The following is a 19,098-nucleotide window of genomic DNA, read 5'->3' as shown; positions in this document are numbered from 1 at the left end:
GGGCCATGAGTTGATAATTGCTGGACTAGGTGATACAGACATGAAAGTTTTCATATGTTTCCCTTTACTTTGCTGTATGTTCAAAATTTTTCCATACTAAAAAAAGAATTCAAAATCTGCAGTAAATCCTTTCCTACAATTGCTTTTTTAAATGTTCCCTTAATAAATGTGCTTTTTAAGGTTCATTGACAGACAGCTTCTATCAAAACTACATTCTCCATTTTTTGGTCTTTTTATCTCCTTTCCATATTTATGAACTGATTCTTGAGCGGCTCTACCGAGATGTAATTCGCACACCATACAGTTGACCCCCCTTAAAGTGTATAATTCACTGGTTTCTCACAGAGTTATACTACCATCACCACAATCTATTTTAGAATACCTTCATCGCCCCCAGAAGAAACATGGTAAGTATTAGTGGTCACGCCCCATTCCCATTCCCCTGTCTCCACCCCTAGCCCTAAACAACCACTCACCTACTTTCTGACTCTATTCTGTGTATCTCATAAGTGGACTCATACAATATGTTTTGGATGTGTGAGTAGCTTCTTACCTTAGCATAATGTATTCAAGGTGTGTTTGTAGCACCGCCTATATTTTACGGCCAAAGAATATTCCCTTTCATTGATACACCACATTTTGCTTATGCAATCATCAGTTGATGGGCATTTTGGTTGTTTCCAATTTTTGGCTATTGTGATAAGGCTGATAAGAACCTTCACGTACAAGTTCTTGCGTGAATGCCTATTTTCGCTTCTCTTGGGTATGTCCCTAGAGCTGGAATGGCTGGGTTGAATGCTAACCCCACGTTTAACATTTTGAGGAATTGATGAACTGTTTTCCAAAGCGGCCGCATCATTTTTGCATTCGCACCAGCAATGTACAAGGGTTCCAACCGTGCTGTGGCTTCAACACTTGTGATGGTCTATCTTTTTTGTTTTAGCCACAGCCGTGAGTATGAAGTGGGATCTTGTGTCTTTGATTTGTACCTCCCTGATGGTTAATGATGTCAGCCATCCTTTAATGTGCTTATCTGTCATTTGTATATCTCCTGCGGAGAATGTCTATTCAAATCCTCTGCCCACTTGTCAACTGGTTTATTATTGTCTTTTTATTGTTGGATTGCAGGTGTTTTTTATACGTTCTTGGATGAAAGTCCCTTATCACATATATGATTTGCAAGTATTCTCTATCGTGTCTTTTCACTCTCTTGATGGTACCCTCTGAAGCACAAATGTTTTTAATTTTGATGAAGTCCAACTTATCTATTTTTTTCTTGTCATTTGTGCTTTCTTGGCGTCATATCTAAGAAGACTTTGCTCAACCTAAGGTCACAACGATTTGTTCCAATGTTTTCTTCTTAGAATTTATTATTTTAGTCCTAGCCTTTACGTTTGTGGTCCATTTTGAGTTATTCTTTATGTATAGAGTGAGGAAGGGGACAAAATTCATTCTTTTGCATGTGAATATCCAGCGGTCACAGCATCTCTTATTGAAAAGATTATATTTCCCCATTGAATTGTCTTGGCATCCTTGTCAAAAAGCAACTGACTAATAACTGTAAGGATTTACTTATACTCTTTCTAATCTATTCCGTTGATCTACGCGTCTATCATACGCCAATACCACACTGTCTTGATTACCATGGCCTTGTAGTAACTTTTGAACTCAGAAATTGTGAGTCCTCCAATTTTGTTCTTTTTTGAGGTTGTTCAGTTATTCTGGATCACTTGAGTTTCCACATCAATTTAGGATCAGCCAGCTAACTGAGAGGAAGCCAGCTGGGATTTTTATAGGAAGTGCTTTGAATCTGTAGATCAATTCAGAGAGTATTGCCACTGTAACAATATTAAGTGTTCCAATCCATGAAAATGGGATGCCTTTCCATTTGTTTAGGTCTTCCCTGGTTTCCTCCAATGTTTTACAGCTTTCAGAGTGCAAGTTTTATACTTCTTCTGTTAATTTATTACCAAGTATTTTATTCTTTTTATTGCTCATGTAAGTGGAATTTTTACTTAATTTCATTTTCAAAATTTTTTATATTTTATAGATATTTAATTATTTTTTACATCAATCATATCCTGTAAACTTGCAGAACTGATTTATCAGTCCTAATTGTTTTTAAATAAATTCCTTACCATTTATATTATACAAGGTGATGTTATTTGCACGTAGCATAGTCTTGTTTCTTCCTTTCGAATCTGGATGTCTTTTATTTCATTTTATCTGATTGACCCAACTGGAATGTCCAGTACAATATTTACTAGATGTGTTGAGAGCAAACAATCTTGTCTTGTTTCTGATCCCAGGTGGAAAGCCTCCATTTCTTCATCATTAAGGAGGATGCTAGCTGTAGGATTTTTGCAGACCTCTTTTACTGGGTTGAGGAAGTCCCTCTGTCCATAGTTCATGTCGTGCTTTTTTTTTTTTTTTATGATAAAAGGCTGTTGGATTTTGTCAAATGCTTTTTCTGTACCTGTGGGATGATCATGTGGTTTTTATCCTTTAGTCTGTTACTATTGTTCATTATATTAATTGATTTTTGAATGTTAAATCACCTTTGCATTCCTGGGATACATTTTTGGTGTGTAATCCTTTTTATACATTCCTGGAATCAGTCTGCTAGTCTTTTGTGGGGGTATTTACATCTGTACTCATAAGGCTATTAGTCTGGAGTTTCCTACCCTTGTGATGTCTCTGTCCATAACCTGGACCACTCAGCAGCATGTGACACAGTTGCTTACTCCCTACTTTTCCATTTTTAATTATGGCAAATTGTACATGCCATAAAATGTACCACTTGCGCCATTTCTAAGGGTACAGCTCGGTGGCCTTCGGGACGTCTGCCGTGTTGTGTAACCATCACCACCATCCAGCTGCAGAACTGTTTCATCTTCGCAGACGGAAACCCTACCCCCGTGAAACCCTAACCCCCCCCCCAGCCCCTCATACCCGGGAACCTACTTTCTGTCTCTGAGTCTGACCACCCCCGGGACCTCATCAAAGTGGAATCACACAGTACTTGTCCTCTTCTGAGTTGTTTCACTCAACAGAATGTCTTTCGGGGTTCATCCATGTCATAGCCTGGGTCAGAATTTCCTTCCTTTTTAAGGCTAAATAATGTTCTAGTGTGTACATCTATCTATCTGTCCACTACATTGTGTTTATCCATTCATCTGTCATTAGACAATTAGGTTGCATTCACCTTGTGGTCATTGTGCATCATGCTGGTTTGAACATGGGTGTTCAAATGTCTGTCTGAGTCCCTGCTTCCGGTTCTTTGGGGTATATATCCAGAAGAGGAACTGCTGGGTCATATGGTAATTCTATGTTCAGTTTTTTGAGGAACCTCCATACTGTATTCCTCAGCAGCTGCACTATTTTACATTCCCACCAGCAGTGCACAAGGGTTTCAATTTCTCCACATCCTCACCAGCCCTTGTCATTTCCTTCTTCTTTTTATTTTTTATTTTATTTTATATTTTTATTAATTTTTTAAGTTCACTTCTTTGAGAGAGTGAGTGAGCAGGGGAGGGGCAGAGAGAGAGGAAAAGAGAGAATCCTAAGTGGGCTCCGTGCTGTCAGCACAAAGCCCGACGTGGGGCTCCAGCTGACAAACTGGGAGATCATGACCTGAGCAGAAACTAAGAGCCAGACAGTTGACTGACTGAGCTACCCAGGCACCCCAGAAGGAAATGTCCTTCTTTTTTTAAAACAGCTTTATCAAAATGGTGTTTACATACCATGAAATCCCCTACTTTAACTGTATGAGTCATGAAGGTTTGTGAAATTTATAGAGCGCGGCCATTAGCACAATTCGAGAACATGTCCATTACCCTAAAAAGGTCCCTCAAGCCCATTTGCCATCACTCCCGATCCCCCCACCCCAGCTGCAGGAGACTTTAATCTCCTCTCTCTGTCTCCACATTTGCCTTTTCTGGATATTGATATGAATGGAATTGTAGTCTCTAATTCCTATAAACGGATCAGTATCTTGTTCCTTTTAGCTGCTGATGCCACTCTAGTGTATGGATATAGCACATTTTTTTAGCTATTCACTAGCCCGTGGACATTTGGATTATTTCCACATATTTTTCACTTTTTTATGGTGGTAAAATATATTTACCATAAAATTTGTCATTTTTAAGTGCACATCAGTGGCCTCAATCACAATCATAAAGTTGTACAACCGTCAACACCATTTCCAAAGTTTTTGTCACTCCAAACAGAAACTCTGTACCCATTCAACAATCGCCCCCCATTGCCTTCTACCCCTCAGCCCCCGGTAATCTCTAACCTGCTTTCTGTCTCTGCGAATTTGCATATTCTAGATATTTCATAGAAGTCGAATTGTACAACCTTTATCCTTTGGGATTTATCTTCTTTCATTGAGTGTGATGTTTTCAAGGTTTATCCACATTGTAGCACGTATCAGTACTTCCGTCCTTTTTATGGCCAAATAACATTCCATTGTATGGCTAGGCCACATCTTGTCTATACATTCATCAGTTGATGGATGTTCGGGTTGTTTCCACTGTTTGGCTGTCACGAATCGTGCTGCTATGAGCATTCCTGTACTTATGTGCTTATGAGCATTCCATAAGGTTTTGTGGACCTTGTTTTTAATTCTCTTAGGTATACACTTCAGAATGGAATGGCCGTGTCATATGACAATTGGCTGTTTTCTGCTTTGGGGACTGCACTGGCTGTGGTAGGACAAGGGTTCTCAGCTTTCCAGACTTCTCAAGGCCAGTAAAAATTCCCAAAAACAAAACAGATGATTGGGCCATCTATCTAAGACGATCTATTTGTTATGCCACCAAGTAAAGACTTTAAGGTCAAAGAAATATTTTCCTCATTACTTCACAGAGAAAGAACATGTTAACTCCCGCCACCACTATCCCCAACAAGGGAAAGAGATTAAAATACTAGAATAAACAGCAGCGATTCAAATTTATGCAAACTTCACTACATTGTTGTTTTCCACAAAGTACTGTGAACGGGTTAAAAAAGAAAATAACAACACACCTCCTCAGAGTCTAGCCAGGCTGTGTGTGTGTCTGTGTGTGTGTGTGTGTGTGTGAGAGAGAGAGAGAGAGAGAGAGAGAGAGAGAGACAGAGAGAGAGAGACAGAGAGAGAGACAGAGAGCACGTGCCGCACGGGGATGTCAGGTACCCCAGCTCTAGGGAGTTCTGAGATGTGCAAACAGCGGTTCTTACCCCAAGGAGCTTCAGGCTCTGAGGAGAACAAAAACCGGGACAATTGCTTTAACTGAGGCACACGCATCAAGAGAACTCAGAGACAGAAATTCGTTCTGACCGTGGGAAGAGCAGGTGAGGGGTGGAGACCCGAGCAAGCCAAGGTGAATTCCACACGCCCACAAGTCCAGGAGACCACTTTCGCCAGACCAGAAAGAGTCTGCAACTCCTGGAAGTGTCAGTACCTTTAGGGACAGAGGTTCCACGGCCAAGCCATCTCTTCCAGTCGGGACATTCACAACAAGAGTGGGTAAGTTCGGTCCCCTGTCCTCCTGGGCCCCAGAGGCTCTGAGACCCATCCCCTCTGATGGAGGCCAGCTGGGAAATGAACCCTCAAGTGCCTGCCACCTGTTTGGGAGGGAAGCAGCCGCCCTCAGGAGGTCAGGAGATTTATGGGGTCCTAGCACCATCATGAAGGAACTAAAGGAAGCTGTACCTGGGGCAGCAGGTACCGGAGGGCCGTGAGGCTCTGAGAACACACTTCCCCCAAGCTCCTAAATCCCCTTGGAGACTTTTGGGAGCAGCTGTCGATGAACTCATTATAAGAAACAGCTGTCAGGGCGCCTGGGTGGCTCAGTCGGTCGAGCGTCCGACTTCGGCTCAGGTCATGATCTCACGGTTTGTGAGTTCGAGCCCTCCGTCGGGCTCTGTGCAAGCAGTGCGGAGCCTGCTTGGGATTCTCACTCTCTCCTCTCTCTCTGCCCCTCCCCCACTCATGCTTTCTCTCGCTTTCGAAATCAGTAAGTAAACTGAAAAAGAAACAACCGTCCTCTTGTAAGCTCCCGCTGCTGGAAGAAACGAGGAAAGGGGACGATAAAGGTCATAGATGGGGGAAGGTCATAGGGCAGAAGTATCAGTGTATTAGAATCAAACTTGGCTGACCTTCCCCTAATGAAAATACGAGGAAAAGTCCCCGTGCTTTGTGAGGTGGGCTCATGGAAAACTGTGCTGAGGGAGACTTTTCCTGATTAGCACTGAGGGATCAAATAAGCCAGTGCCAGACCCTCACACGGGACATAGCTATCAGACTTTCTTCTGGTTTCAGGGCAGCTCATGAGAATGAGTCTAAGGCAAAATGATGAGGCCCAAACCTTTTCCCCACCTTTTCTTCGGAGAGGAGTGACGCGGGACCCGGTGGTGAGCCGATCTGAACTTCCTGAACATTGTCGCTCTCTGGTGGCTGAGACACAAATTGCATCGAGGTTGAGCGTGGACGTAGGGTGGAGGGTCTGTCCTTTCCCTTCTGTGATGAGAAATGGTTATACCAAGAGGTTTCAGAGAGACTGTCTTTGCTTATGAGGAATATCTACCGGAAGGTGAGGTCTTGGAGTTGGAGTTTATGACATCCTCTTTCTGAAACCAGCTTTTCCTGTGCACCGTTGGCTTGGTAAATGGCCTCACCACCTGTCTGCTTCCCCAGATAAGAAACTTGGGGGCCCTCCTGCCTAGACACCCTACTCTCCCTCATTCTCACATGCAGGCAGTCCCTGAGGCCTGTTCATTTAGCTTTCTAAATTTGTCTTGAATCTGCCTGTTTTTGACCACCTTTGCTGCTATATCAGCCAGAAAATGGCAGAAGCTTCTCTGTTTCAAGCAGCTTCTCTCTTCGAGCCATTCTAGCAGAGTGATCTTTCCTTCTGTCATTCAATAACTGTTCTGGTTACTATTACCTTAGAATAAGTCGCCCCAAAACTTGGTGGCTTAAAACAACCAAAAATCAGTACCTGTCTCCATTTCGTGGGTCAGGAATTCGGGAAGAGCATGGTCTGGTAGTTCTGGCTGGAGATTTCTTTTTTTTTTTTCTAATGTTTTATTTATTTTTGAGAGAGTGCACATGAGCAGGGGAGGGGCGGAGAAAGAGGGAGACAGAGGATCCGAAGTGGGCTCTGTGCTGACAGCAGAGATCCCAACAGAGATCTCACGAACCGTGAGATCATAACACGAGCCGAAGCCGGACGCTCAACCAACTGAGGCACCCAGGCCGCCCCTGGCTGGAAATTTCTGATGTGATGGCAGCCCGATGCCTGCTGAAGCTGGCACAGGGGGAGCCGGAGCAGCTGGGGTGGCCTGGCATCTCCCTGTCTCCACGGGGGCCCCTCTGGGCTTCCTCAGAGTGGGGGACTCAGGACAGTTCATCTGGGTTATGTGGCAACTCGGGGCTCAGGCGCTCTGTGCACCATACTTCTTTGGAGGCCACGTGGGTGGGATTTCTTCACGACGATGAGTCCCAGGAGACCTGCAGGTGTTTGGGGAAGAACAGTGTGGCAGCTCTTCTCAAGGACGAGCACCACCAGCCAGCCTCTTAGTATTCACGCACCCACATAGCTCCTTAAACGTCTATTCTGGCCTGATCTCCTGCCTTGATTGAACCAATGGAATGCAGTGGAAGGGGCGCTGCGCCTTTCCAAGGCTCAGCCTTAAGAAGGTCTGGTAGCTTCAGGTTCTGCACCTTGGGGAGCCCTGTGCCACCGCATAAGGGGTCTGGCTACCCTGCCAGCAGGGACCATGTGGTGAAGTTACATAGGGACAGGGGGAGAGAGGCCAGGTGTCCCAGCTGTCCTAACACTTCAGCTGTCCTCCCCCAAGGTGCCAGATGTGCGAGCAAAGCATTCTGGGTGTCCTGGCACTGTGTGAGCCCCTGATAACTATAGCCAACACCGCACACGACAGGAGAACCACCCAGCTGATCCCAGGCGAGCACAGAATCGTGAGAAATAACAAATCGTTGTTTTAGGCCGCTAAGTTTTGGGGTAGATTGTCACACAGCAGGGGATGGCCAAAACAAGAAGTAAGACCAGTTATGTGGGTACAAGGCCCATGGAGGGTCTGTACCCCAGGGTGGCAGCAGTGGGGTCTTTCTGAGGCGGTGACACATGGACATTGCATCTGGCTACCGATCCTCAAACATGAGTCTCCGGGCCTCCCAGAGTTTCCGTGAGCTTCTTGGTATATTTCAGTAAAACCCTTTCCTGCTTAAATTACCTAGAGTGAGTCCTGTTGTTTGTAATTCAGAAACTTCTCTGATAAACTCACGGTCCAGGCATTAGTGTCCTATGGCTGTTCTCACAAAGTGACACAAACTTAGTGGCCTGAAATACAAGTTTGTTACCCCACACTTCTAGAGGTCAGAGGTCTGAGATGGGTCTCACTGGGCCGAATCTAAAGTGCTAGAAGAGCTGTGTTGCCTCCTAGAGGTTCTCAAGGAGAATCTGTCTTCCTGCCTATTTCAAATTCCAGAGGCAGCCCACATCCCGTGGCTTGCGGCCCTCTTCCACCTTCAAGGTCAGCAATAGCATCGATCTGGCCTCTGCTTCTGTCACATCTCCCTTCTCTGCCTCTTCTGCTTCCCTCTTTCTCTTATATGGACCCTTGCGGTTAGGGTTAGCCTACCTAGATAATCCAGAATAATCTTCCCCTCTCAAGATCCTTAATTTCATCCCCACTGCCATGTAGGGCCATATAGCCACAGGTCCTGGGGATCAGGGTGTGGGTATCCCCGGGCAGCTATCATTCTGCCCACCACCGTTAGGTTCCCCCAGAAGCACATTCTGAGGTGAGGACTTGGGTGCACATGGTGTGCTTGGCAGGAACCAGCAGGCGAGTGGGGAAGTGAGACAGAGAGGGGAAGGAAGCCGCCATGGGATGTGCTCTCTGGCCAGCGAGCCCCGAGGACCTCTGGGAAATAGAGCACGCTGCAGACCTCTCTGTTCATCCTTAGGTGGCTCTCCCAAGGGTGTCAACCGGCTGGCATTTCTGATCTGCGGTATGCTTGGCCGAGCACACGTCTGTGCCCCCGGGAGAGTCCTCGAGCCAAGGGTCTGACATATATAAGGACAAAAAAGTACCCAAATGGCACGCAGCAGACACTGTCGGTGCTCCAGCCATCTGCCCTGGGCGCTCACCTCTCTTGGCTGGAGGAGGCTGCTTCCACGGGTCTCGGTCAGCCTGTGTGCAGGACACTGTGTCAGAGCTGATGCCCCGAGAAGCAGCCGTAGGCAACAATGGATGGGAACTAGATGAATTAATACCCAGGCTTTCTCATCCCTTGGCTGGCATAACTCTGACGCATATCTACACCGGTTCCCAGGGCTCTCCAGTGCGATGGAGCCCCAGATGCCCTCGGGGGTGACTGGCTTGATATCACACCTGTACTGGCTCCATTCTCACTCCCTGCTGCTGTGTCCTGGGGTCACCTCCTAAACACACTTGAATCCTTGTCTCAGGCTTGTCCTCTTCCTCCGGGAGCCCAAACCAAGATCCAGGGGCAAACAAATAAACAACAAACCCCCACAGCAGTGGTGTCTTAAATATTTACACTGAACAAGTCAACATTTTTCTAGTGTAACTGGACTCATGTCCACAAACAAACAGACTACAGCTGCTACACACATAACTTCCTTTGGAGAGACTCTCGCAAGTCTACCTTTGAGGCTCGCCCTAAATCTAAGGCCCCAACCAAATGGGGTTCCTCCCCAGTCCTGCTACGAGAATCAGAGAGGCTGTATTTGAGTTTTGCCTTAAAGTAAACACAGAAAATAAACATCTGTCACAGAGAACAGTGACACACAGAGGCACTGTGGGAGCAGGCTCAGACCATCCAGTGTGACGAGGGGTATAAAGAGCCTGTGTGTAGCGGGAAGAGACCAGACCGGAGGCTGGAAAGGTTGACTGCAGGCACGGCCACCAGGGCCTTGGGTGACTGGCTCAGGCTACCAAGTTGAGACATGACTCAGGGGAAAGCGGGAGTCAGAGAAGACGCTGCTGGTTGCCAATATTATTAGTTAGGACTAGGTTCCGCTGCACGAGATAGGGAACTAAAACTAAAAGGCTGCCTTGTGTAAAAGGCAACAGGTAAGCACCCCAGAGCTGGTGTGGCTCTCCAGAATGTCAGGGACACAGGTGCCTTCTCTCTCGCTGCTCTGCTGAGAAAGACTTCTATTTCAGATTGCCTCATGGGCCCAACATGGCTGCTGGCAAAGGGAGCCGGGGGGGGGGGGGGGTCAGTTAGATAAAATACAATGTAGCCAGTTATATTTTATTTTTATTTATTTTATTCTTTATTTATTTATTAAATGTTTATTTACATTTGAGAGAGAGAGAGAGAGAGCAAGAGCAGGGGAGGGACACAGAGAGAGGGAGACAGAGGATCCGAAGCGAGCTCTGAGCTGTCAGCACAGAGCCTGACGTGGGGAACCCACAAACCGTGAGATCATGACCTGAGCTGAAGTTGGACGCTCAACTGACTGAGCCACTGAGGCGCTCCAAAGACAAATAAATATTTAAAAACTAAATGGGGGTGCCTGGGTGGCTCAGTTGGTTGAGCATCTAACTTCAGCTCAGGTCATGATCTCACGGTTCGTGGGTTCGAGCCCCACGTCAGGCTCTGTGCTGACAGTTCAGAGCCTGGAGCCTGCTTCCAATTCTGTGTCTCTCTCTCTGCCTCTACCCCACTTATGCTCTCTCTCTCTCTCTCAAAAATAAATAAACATTAAAATTTTTTAAAAAATTAAAAAATATAGGGGTGCCTGGGTGGCTCAGTCGGTTAAGCGTCCGACTTTGGCTCAGGTCATGATCTCACAGTCTGTGAGTTCAAGCCCTGCATCAGGCTCTGTGCTGACAGCTCAGAGCCTGGGGTCTGCTTCAGATTCTGTGTCTCCCTCTCTCTCTGCTCCTCCCCTGCTCATGCTCTGTCTCTCTCTGTCTCAAAAATAAATAAAAACATTTTTAAAAATTTTAAAATAAATAAATAAATATTTAAAAATATATATTTATCTCTGAGAGAGAGTGCAAGCTAGGGAGGGGTGGAGAGAGGGGGACAGAGGATCTGAAGCGGGCTCTGCGGAGAGCCTGATACAGGGCTTGAACTCACAAACAATGAGATTGTGACCTGAGCCAAAGTCAGACACCTAGCCAACTGAACCACCCAAGCTCCCTATTTATTTTTTTACTGTAATCTCTACACCCAACGTGGGGCCTAAACTCATGACCCTGAGATTGAGTCGCATGCTCTTCTAACTGAGCCAGGTAGGCACCCCTCCAGTTATAAACTTTTCCCCTTCTAGTTATATTTTAATTTCAGGTAAATGGTCAATTTTTGTAATATAACAATGTCCTGGTTATTGCATGGGACACACTTCTACTCAAAAAAGTATTCATCGTTTATCTGAAATTCAAACTTGACTTCTGTAACAAATGACCACAAATTTAGTGGCTTAAAGCAATACCAACTGATTCACTCACCGTTTGGGAGGTCAGAGGTGTACAATGGGGCAGCAGAGTGGTGTTCCTTGTGGAGGCACTGACAGGGATTCCATTTCTTCTTTTCCAGCTTCTAAAGGCTGCCTGTGTTCCTTGGCTTGTGGTCTCACATCACTGCTGACTTCTAACATCTCCTCTCCTCTGACTCTGGTCCTCCCGTGTCCTTCTTATAAAGACCCCCGTGATTCTATTGAGCCAGCCCGGTAATCCAGGATGATTTCCCAGTCTCAAAACCTCTAACTTAATCACACCTTCAAAGCCCTTTTTGTGGGGTGTCTGGCTGACTCAGTCAGTAGAGCATGTGACACTTAATCTCAGGGTTGTGAGCTCCATGTTGAGCATAGAGATTCCTTTAAAAAAAAAAAAGCTCCTTTTGCTCTCTAAGGTAATATATTCACAAGTTCAGGGGGTTGCAATGTGGATATCTTTGGGGACTATTATTGTACCCATAGAAACACAGAAGTTGCCCGCAAATAACTTGCTGATGAAATTATTAAATCCTGTGGACCCAATCCAGACACCTCCATTCATTCATTCATTCATTCATTCCATAAATAGCTACAGAGCACCTCCTACATGCTCTGGGCAGAGAGCTAACAACAAGACAGATGACGTCTCTACCTTCGTGGATGCACATTCTACCTGGGGAAGAGGAGACAATAAGCAAAGAAACTCGTGTGAAAACAGACCTTTCCTTTAAAAAGGTGAAGCCTAATTTTTCTCCTCTTGAGTGTGGGCTGGACTTACTCATTCACTTCTAAAGCAACTATATGCAAATCAAGGGAAAGCTGCCTTTTGTCTGGAACTTGACCAAATGTCATTCACCGTTGCAAAGCCATAGCACCACCATTTATGTCAACCACAGTCAAGTCTCCAAGACAGCACCCTTGATCAGTCTGGATGGAAGACACCTTGAAGACAAGGTCATAAAAACTACTGCAGCTTTCTATGCCTGTTCCCTCTTTTTTTCTCTTGGATCACTCTCTGGGGAAAGTGAGGTACCATGTCACAAGCACATTCAAGCAGCTCCATGGTGAGGTGACTACCCGAGGCCTGTAGCCAACAGCCATGTGAGTGAACATCTTGGAAGCAGCAACTCCAGCCCCAGTCAAGCCTTCGGATGACTGCAATCCCAACTGACAGCTTGACTTCAATCTCATGGGAGCTCCCGAGCCAGAACTACCCAAGCTGCTCTCAAATTCCACAGAAACTGTGAGATAATAAAGGTTTGATTTCGAGCCACTGAGTATTCACATAATTTGTTATGCAGCAATAGATAACTAATATACAGATAAATAAACACCTCCATTGCAAATTAAGTTTAGTGTGATAAAGAAAATAAATCAAGATGGTGTGGAATTCAATGGTGAAGGCAGGCATGATATGACAGGGAGGTTGGTGAAAACCTCCCTTGTGGGTGACCGTGAGCTGAGAGTGGATTGATGGGAAGGTGTCAGCCAGATGTGCTTTCCAACCCCAACAGACACCACACTCCCTTTATTATAACCACAAAGCCTCTGTTAACTCTTCTGAAATGAAATTCATAGATAACAGAATCTTTCTACATGCATAATTTTTTTTAACGTTTATTTATTATTGAGAGACAGAAAGAGACAGAGCATGAGCATGGGAGGGACAGAGAGAGGAAATAATACAGAATTCTAAGCAGGCTTCAGGCTCTGAGCTGTCAGCACAGAGCCCGACGCAGGGCTCAAACCCACAAACCACGAGATCATGACCTGAGCCAAAGTCGGATGCTCAACCGACTGAGCCACCTAGGTGCCCCATGCATAATTTTTTTTAAAGGTAATAAAAAACAAAGACAAAACAAAAGGAAAGTAATGCACAATCCACAAACTTTATTTCAACATATAAGTGCTCAGGCACAATTACACTAAGAGATATAATGAAGCAGTCAGATACTGGAACCTAAAAGTAGAATCCTGTGGATCACGACAACTGCAGATTGATCAGGGGTGCTATTGTGGCAACGCAAATACCAGGGCTGGTGTAAATGGTACTAATGTGGTTTTGAAACAGAGAACAACCAGACAGAATGCAGTTTTCTCTGGAATTACTATAATAGTTACATTCCTAGAAAATTCAAAGGTATATTAAGCCTATGAAAAACGCTTGTGTTTATATGTTAAGCAGATGTACGTTCTAGGTTCAGATGGCTACTAATAGGTTTTTCACCTCCGAGAATGTGTACTCCAGCCATGCGGGACTCTGCAGGATGGTCCAGCTCTCTGTAGAATGTTATCAAGCAGTCCTGCTCCCCTATCATGACAATAGAACTTCAAAATGTCCCTAGGGTTGGTACTGGCCTCAGTGAGAGGCACTGATTGGGAGGAACAGAGGTGCATAAGCCAAGCCCTTAAGGGGAACAGAAAGGAATCCAGAGTGGCTGGAGAGTCCCAAGGAGGAAGAAGGGAAGAGAGAAGTGAGGGCAGAGAAGTCGGCCACAGTGAGATACTTAGAGTCAATTCCAAGGGCAACTGGGAGTCATTGTAGGTTTTATAGCAAGGAAATGACTTGGCCTGACCTTGTGGTGGGGGGGGGACTCCAAACATCTGTTACTCCTTGGATCATACTGCATTTTTTGAGAGTGTCATACATCTATTCGTTCACGTATTCATTCAACACATAAGGATTGAGAGGTGTCTCAGTGATGCATTGCTGTGTAACAAGCAACCCCCAAATATAGTGGCATAACATAACAATAATGTGTTGCTTTCTGCTCTTCTGTGGGTTGGCTGGGCCGTTCTGCTGGTCTCACAAGGGTTACTCAACCTGCTGTATTCGGCTGGCAAGTTGGCTGGGGGCTGGGCTTAGCTGGGAGTTCTGGGACGACTGGGCCTCTCCCTCCATGTGCTCTTCCTTCAGGATGGTCCTGAGCACCTGAGGCCTCTGGATGCACAGGACAGGCTCACTTCCACCACATTCAAGGCAAGGCAAGGCAAATCAAGGGGGTGGAGAAACAAACAGCACTGCCCGCCGAGAAGAGCTGCAAAGTTGCATTACAGGAATGGAATTTATGGCCACGGAACATTCTACTTGGCTCTGGACCAGACCCTGGGGAGAATGCTGCCCCTTTGTGGCCTACACCTACACCCTAGTCTGACAACACACAAGTCAACAAGTGCAAAAGGCCAGAAGGTGTTGTGAAAAACATCAAACAGGGAGACAAGGGGCTCCTGTGCATGAAAGTGTCAGGGAGGACCTCCTGAGATGTTTGAGCATTTGAGCATGCCTGCATGAGAAGTTTCCGTGGTTTCCAAGAAAGACGCCCTCCTTGCATGAGCACACAGTTGCCTTGTGGGATACAGGCGGTATGAAAGGAAGGGCTCGGGGGACATCACCAGTGGTGTTGTGATGTCACTGGCAGTAGGATAGAATACAAGGGGCCCCGGGGGCCAGAATTTGTCTTCTTACACTCACTTGTAGGCTGTGTGACACTGGTGATCTCTGTTTCTTCCTCTGTCAGACACCCCGCCCTGTGCACAGCACTGTGAAGAACCACAGACTGACGAACGTGGACAGGCACACTCCAAAGGGAGGTGCACAGAGGTGGCACTGGCCACACAGCTCACTGAACTGGATGGCCAGGCACGCAGAGCAGTGACGGTAAAGTTGGGTGCAAGGTGTGTGTCTCGCCAACAGGCATGGAGAAATCCTGTGTCTGGAGAGTGTCCATGAATCCCCCTTCCCGCTCTCTGCCTTCCTTTCACCTCCTCTTTCCCTCCACCCCTTCCTTTCCTCCCTCACCTGCCCTTATCTTCTCTCCTCATCTCTTTTCCCCCCCGAACTCTCCTCTTCCTACCTCCTCTCTCCCCTCACCCCTTCACCTCCAATCGACCCCCTACCTGTCCTCCTTTTCACCTTTCTCCTTTGTCCCTCCCGGGCCCTCTGGCCTTTCACCCACTCCCATTCTCCTCCCCCACCTTTTTTTCTTCCTTCCTCCACCCTCGCCCCTCCCCTCCTCACCCGCCGGACCCCGCCCCCAGCCGCAGGCCCCGCCCCGCCGGGGTCACGGGGTCGACGGACGCTCGGCGGCCGTAGCGGCCCCGTCAGTCACGTGGTCACGTGACGCGCTCCAACATGGCGGCGCCGTGGGGCCGCGGCGTCGCTTCCTGACGGGGCGGCGCGGACGGACGCGGCCGGTGGTGGCCGGGACGCCGGGCCCGCAGCGTCGCTCGCCCGCTTGTTCGCACCGCCCGCCCGCGGGGCTGCCAGCCCCCGCCGGGCCGGGGCCATGCAGGAGAGCCAGACCAAGAGCATGTTCGTGTCTCGGGCCCTGGAGAAGATCCTAGCCGACAAGGAGGTGAAGCGGCCCCAGCACTCCCAGCTGCGCAGGGCCTGCCAGGTGGCGCTCGGTGGGTGAGCCGCCCCGGCCCGGCCCCGCGCCGGCCTCCCCACGCCGGCCGTTACCCCGCCCGGCCTCCTGGTTTCCACCTCCCCCGACCTCGAATCCCACCCTCCCGACCCCCTTATTATAGCCCGGGGAAACTGATGTCCAGGCAGCTCGGGACTGGCCCAAGGTCACCTAGCAAGTTAGTGACAGCCAGCGCTAGCTATCCAGCCTCCCAGCCCCGGCCTCTTGCCACGACTCCTTGCCGTCCTGTTTCCTGGTTCCTCCCCTCACCAACCTCAGGAGCGGTAGTCCTTGCCCCAAGTTTTCTCTTTACCTGCGTTCTGCTGGTTAGGGTTCCCCCATGTGAGCAGAGCAAGTGCTTTGCTCACCTGCCTTAGGGAAACCCCTGACATTTGTTTTGGAAGTCCTGGATTGGAGAATGTTTTCCCTTTCATTTGGGGATCTCCCATAACTCCGTCATGTCCTTCTACCTCTTAGGTAGGTGCAAGAGATCCGCCCGTTGCGGGCAGTCCACTGAAATAGATGTTCTTTGAGGGCAAAAAGGCTCGTCTGTTTTATGCACTGCTGGATTCCCTGCGTCTGCAGCTCTGCCTGGCACATAGTAGGTGCTGATTGAATGGACCCACGGATTATGGAAAGAGGGAGAGGACTCTCACTCATAGCTAGTTAAAACCTTGGTAGTTGATTACAGCATCGACATCCTGTCTTTTAATCATTGAAATATTTACCAAGTGGCCACTGTCTACTAGGTGCTGTGATGGGCACTACAAGACAGACAAGATACTTGTCTTTGTGGGGCTTATACTCTAAAAGGGGAAACTAAAATTACTGAGACATTTTTGAGTACTGATAAATACTTTTGTGAAAGTAAAAGAGCAAGATAGGATAAAAAAAAAAGGGGGGGGGCCTGCGGACTGGTTTTGATAGGGTGTCAGGAAAGTAATCCTTTCTGAGGAGGGGACATTTGAGCTGAGTACTGAAAGGCAAGAAGTGTCCACCATGTGGAGTTTCAGGAGAAGAGTTCTGGGTGTTGAGGATCAATACATTTGACCAGAGCTAGCTTCAAGCTAATTCACGACCCCTGTGCCTTTGGTTTGACATCTGTAAAAAGACCTGTTTTTTCCCTAACAAATCGAGTAAATGGAAAGTTTGATTTTCTGTTAGGGAGTTTGTAGTTGCCGTCACTTTTCTCGCTACGTTTGGTGTAAGGGACAGAGCCGAGATTCTTCTCTTGGGGCCTAGGAACGAGCTTGTGAACTTTGCACTTGTCGAGGAGAAGGTCTTTGGCTTTATCTGATTCTCGGAAGGGTCTGAGACTCCCTCAGGGGTCAGGAACTATTGATTGAGAGGTTGTAGTTGCTTAGATAATCGGAAACAGATACTAGTCCTGTGAAATCCAGGATCAATTGGAGGAATTTACTGAGATTTAGATTTGTAAAGCTTTTCTATTCAGAAAACCAAGGCTAACTGTTGGATATTGTTTTATCAGGAATGCAGGATAAACACCTCAAAGCAGTTTGTTAGGCAAAAGCGCAATAGTTAGAACTCCATTTTGAAATCTGCCTGGAGTCTCTCCTGTCAATATTACTTTAAGAGTATTGTCGCAGAAATTTAAAGATAACTATTTGGCAGAAAATTTTTCATTCCTCATTTTCACCAAGTTGTTTATCACAATTTTGCAACCTACTTCTAAAATTGCATTATGGGTCATAAAGGGTCATAACATTGAGAGCTTTTTAGATGTTTTTGGATCATATCTTTATTCAGAAGTTGTGGAATGCACGTTCAATGTTTTAGTAGTGGATTGTAAGAAATACCTCATATAAGAAGTAATTTGACCATAGGTTAAATGAATAGCAAGCAAATGGACATGGTGGCTCATCATTGTCATCAAATTGGGTCATAGGAACTAATATAAGGGAACCTGTGCACAGTGTTGAGTCAAAGTGGCCATTTTTTTTAAGAGAGTAATTGTGTCATTGCTGTTGAATAGAAATGACTGCTTTTATTTGTAAACAGTAGAAAACTTATAGCAAAGTACATGGTGATTGATACTTCACTCTGCATCTCCAGGCATAGTCTTGTGCCCAGAAACAAGCCTGTGTGTGAGCTTGTGTATAAGAAGTTTTGTAACGTGGCCATCGTTTTAGAGATTACCACGTATAGATTATCGTTAATTTTGATAAGAGGAACTGTAAATGACCACCCAAAGTTGAAGTGCTTAGATGATGGAGCGCACTTACAGGAAGCAGCTGTGATAGGATTCGTCTGTTGTAGTGTATTGGGGGAGGGGATCAGGGCTGCAGGGACTGCATAGTAGGGAGGTTAGGAGTGTGTTCTCTGGACTCAAGACTGCCGGGGTTCAAGTCGCTTGCCTTCCGCTTCTTATCTTTGTGATCTTGGACAGGTATTATACCTTCTTCATTGGGTTATTGTAAGGATGAAGTTAGTTGACATATGCAAAGAACTTGGCACATAGTGGATGCTCTTGGTTTTGCTCTTGGTTTTTTTTTGTTGTTTTTTTTTTTTTTTTTTTTTTTTAACATTTATACATCTTTGAGAGACAGAGACAGAGCATGAGCGGGGAAGGGGCAGAGAGAGGGAGACACAGAATCCGAAGCAGGCTCCAGGCTCTGAGTTGTCAGCACAGAGCCCGACGCGGGGCTGGAACCCACAAACCGCGAGAGCATGACCTGAGCCGAAGTCGGACACTCAACCGACTGAGCCACCCAGGCACCCCTCTTGTTTTTAATTATTAGCTTAAGCTGTAACAGACCACAGACACTGAGGGCTCTAGCCTGATGTTCTTAACCTGCATTGGTTCCTCGTTCAGGAATGACTTATTGCTCTATTTGGTTTGTTGCTGCAGTAAATAAGAATGTAATTACACGACCGGGAGGCTGTGTTTATCGCAGTGTTAACTTGCTAAAGCTCAATGAAGACAGGGGTTGTCCCTTGTAACAGCAGTGATGATCAGGATGGAACAGGTTTGGAGTAATCTCAGTGATTTATCTGCACTAAATGCCAAATGCATAGGTAGGTATAGACTACCCAATTAGCGGATTTTGTCCTGCCAGCCTTTATCTGGAGTATCAAAATAGCCTGTAAGAGTATTCATCACCCCAAGGATTTTGTTGGTGTTTACCTTGTTAACGAAGCTCTGATGTGTATTAATAATCTTGAACCCTTCAGCCTTCTTGTTGGGG

General features: G+C 46.5%; 1 protein-coding gene across 2 annotated transcripts in view; it reads left to right on the top strand.

The window, feature by feature from the left end:
• Window positions 1-15,589: 15,589 nt before the first annotated feature.
• Window positions 15,590-19,098, top strand: part of ARFGEF2 (ADP ribosylation factor guanine nucleotide exchange factor 2) — a 102,665-nt gene continuing 99,156 nt past the window's right edge. Inside the window, exon 1 of one of the 2 annotated variants that reach the window (XM_053199842.1) lies at window positions 15,590-15,893. In XM_053199842.1, the coding sequence (XP_053055817.1) occupies window positions 15,773-15,893 (121 nt within the window). In that variant the 5' untranslated portion in view covers window positions 15,590-15,772. The remainder of the gene's footprint in view (window positions 15,894-19,098) is intronic. The other variant, XM_015082668.3, reaches the window with a different exon arrangement.

The sequence above is a fragment of the Acinonyx jubatus genome, chromosome A3 (assembly GCF_027475565.1).
Source record: "Acinonyx jubatus isolate Ajub_Pintada_27869175 chromosome A3, VMU_Ajub_asm_v1.0, whole genome shotgun sequence".
NCBI lineage: Eukaryota > Metazoa > Chordata > Mammalia > Carnivora > Felidae > Acinonyx > Acinonyx jubatus.
Note: the sequence above shows the minus strand (reverse complement) of the source record. Positions and strands in the feature narration are given on the sequence as shown.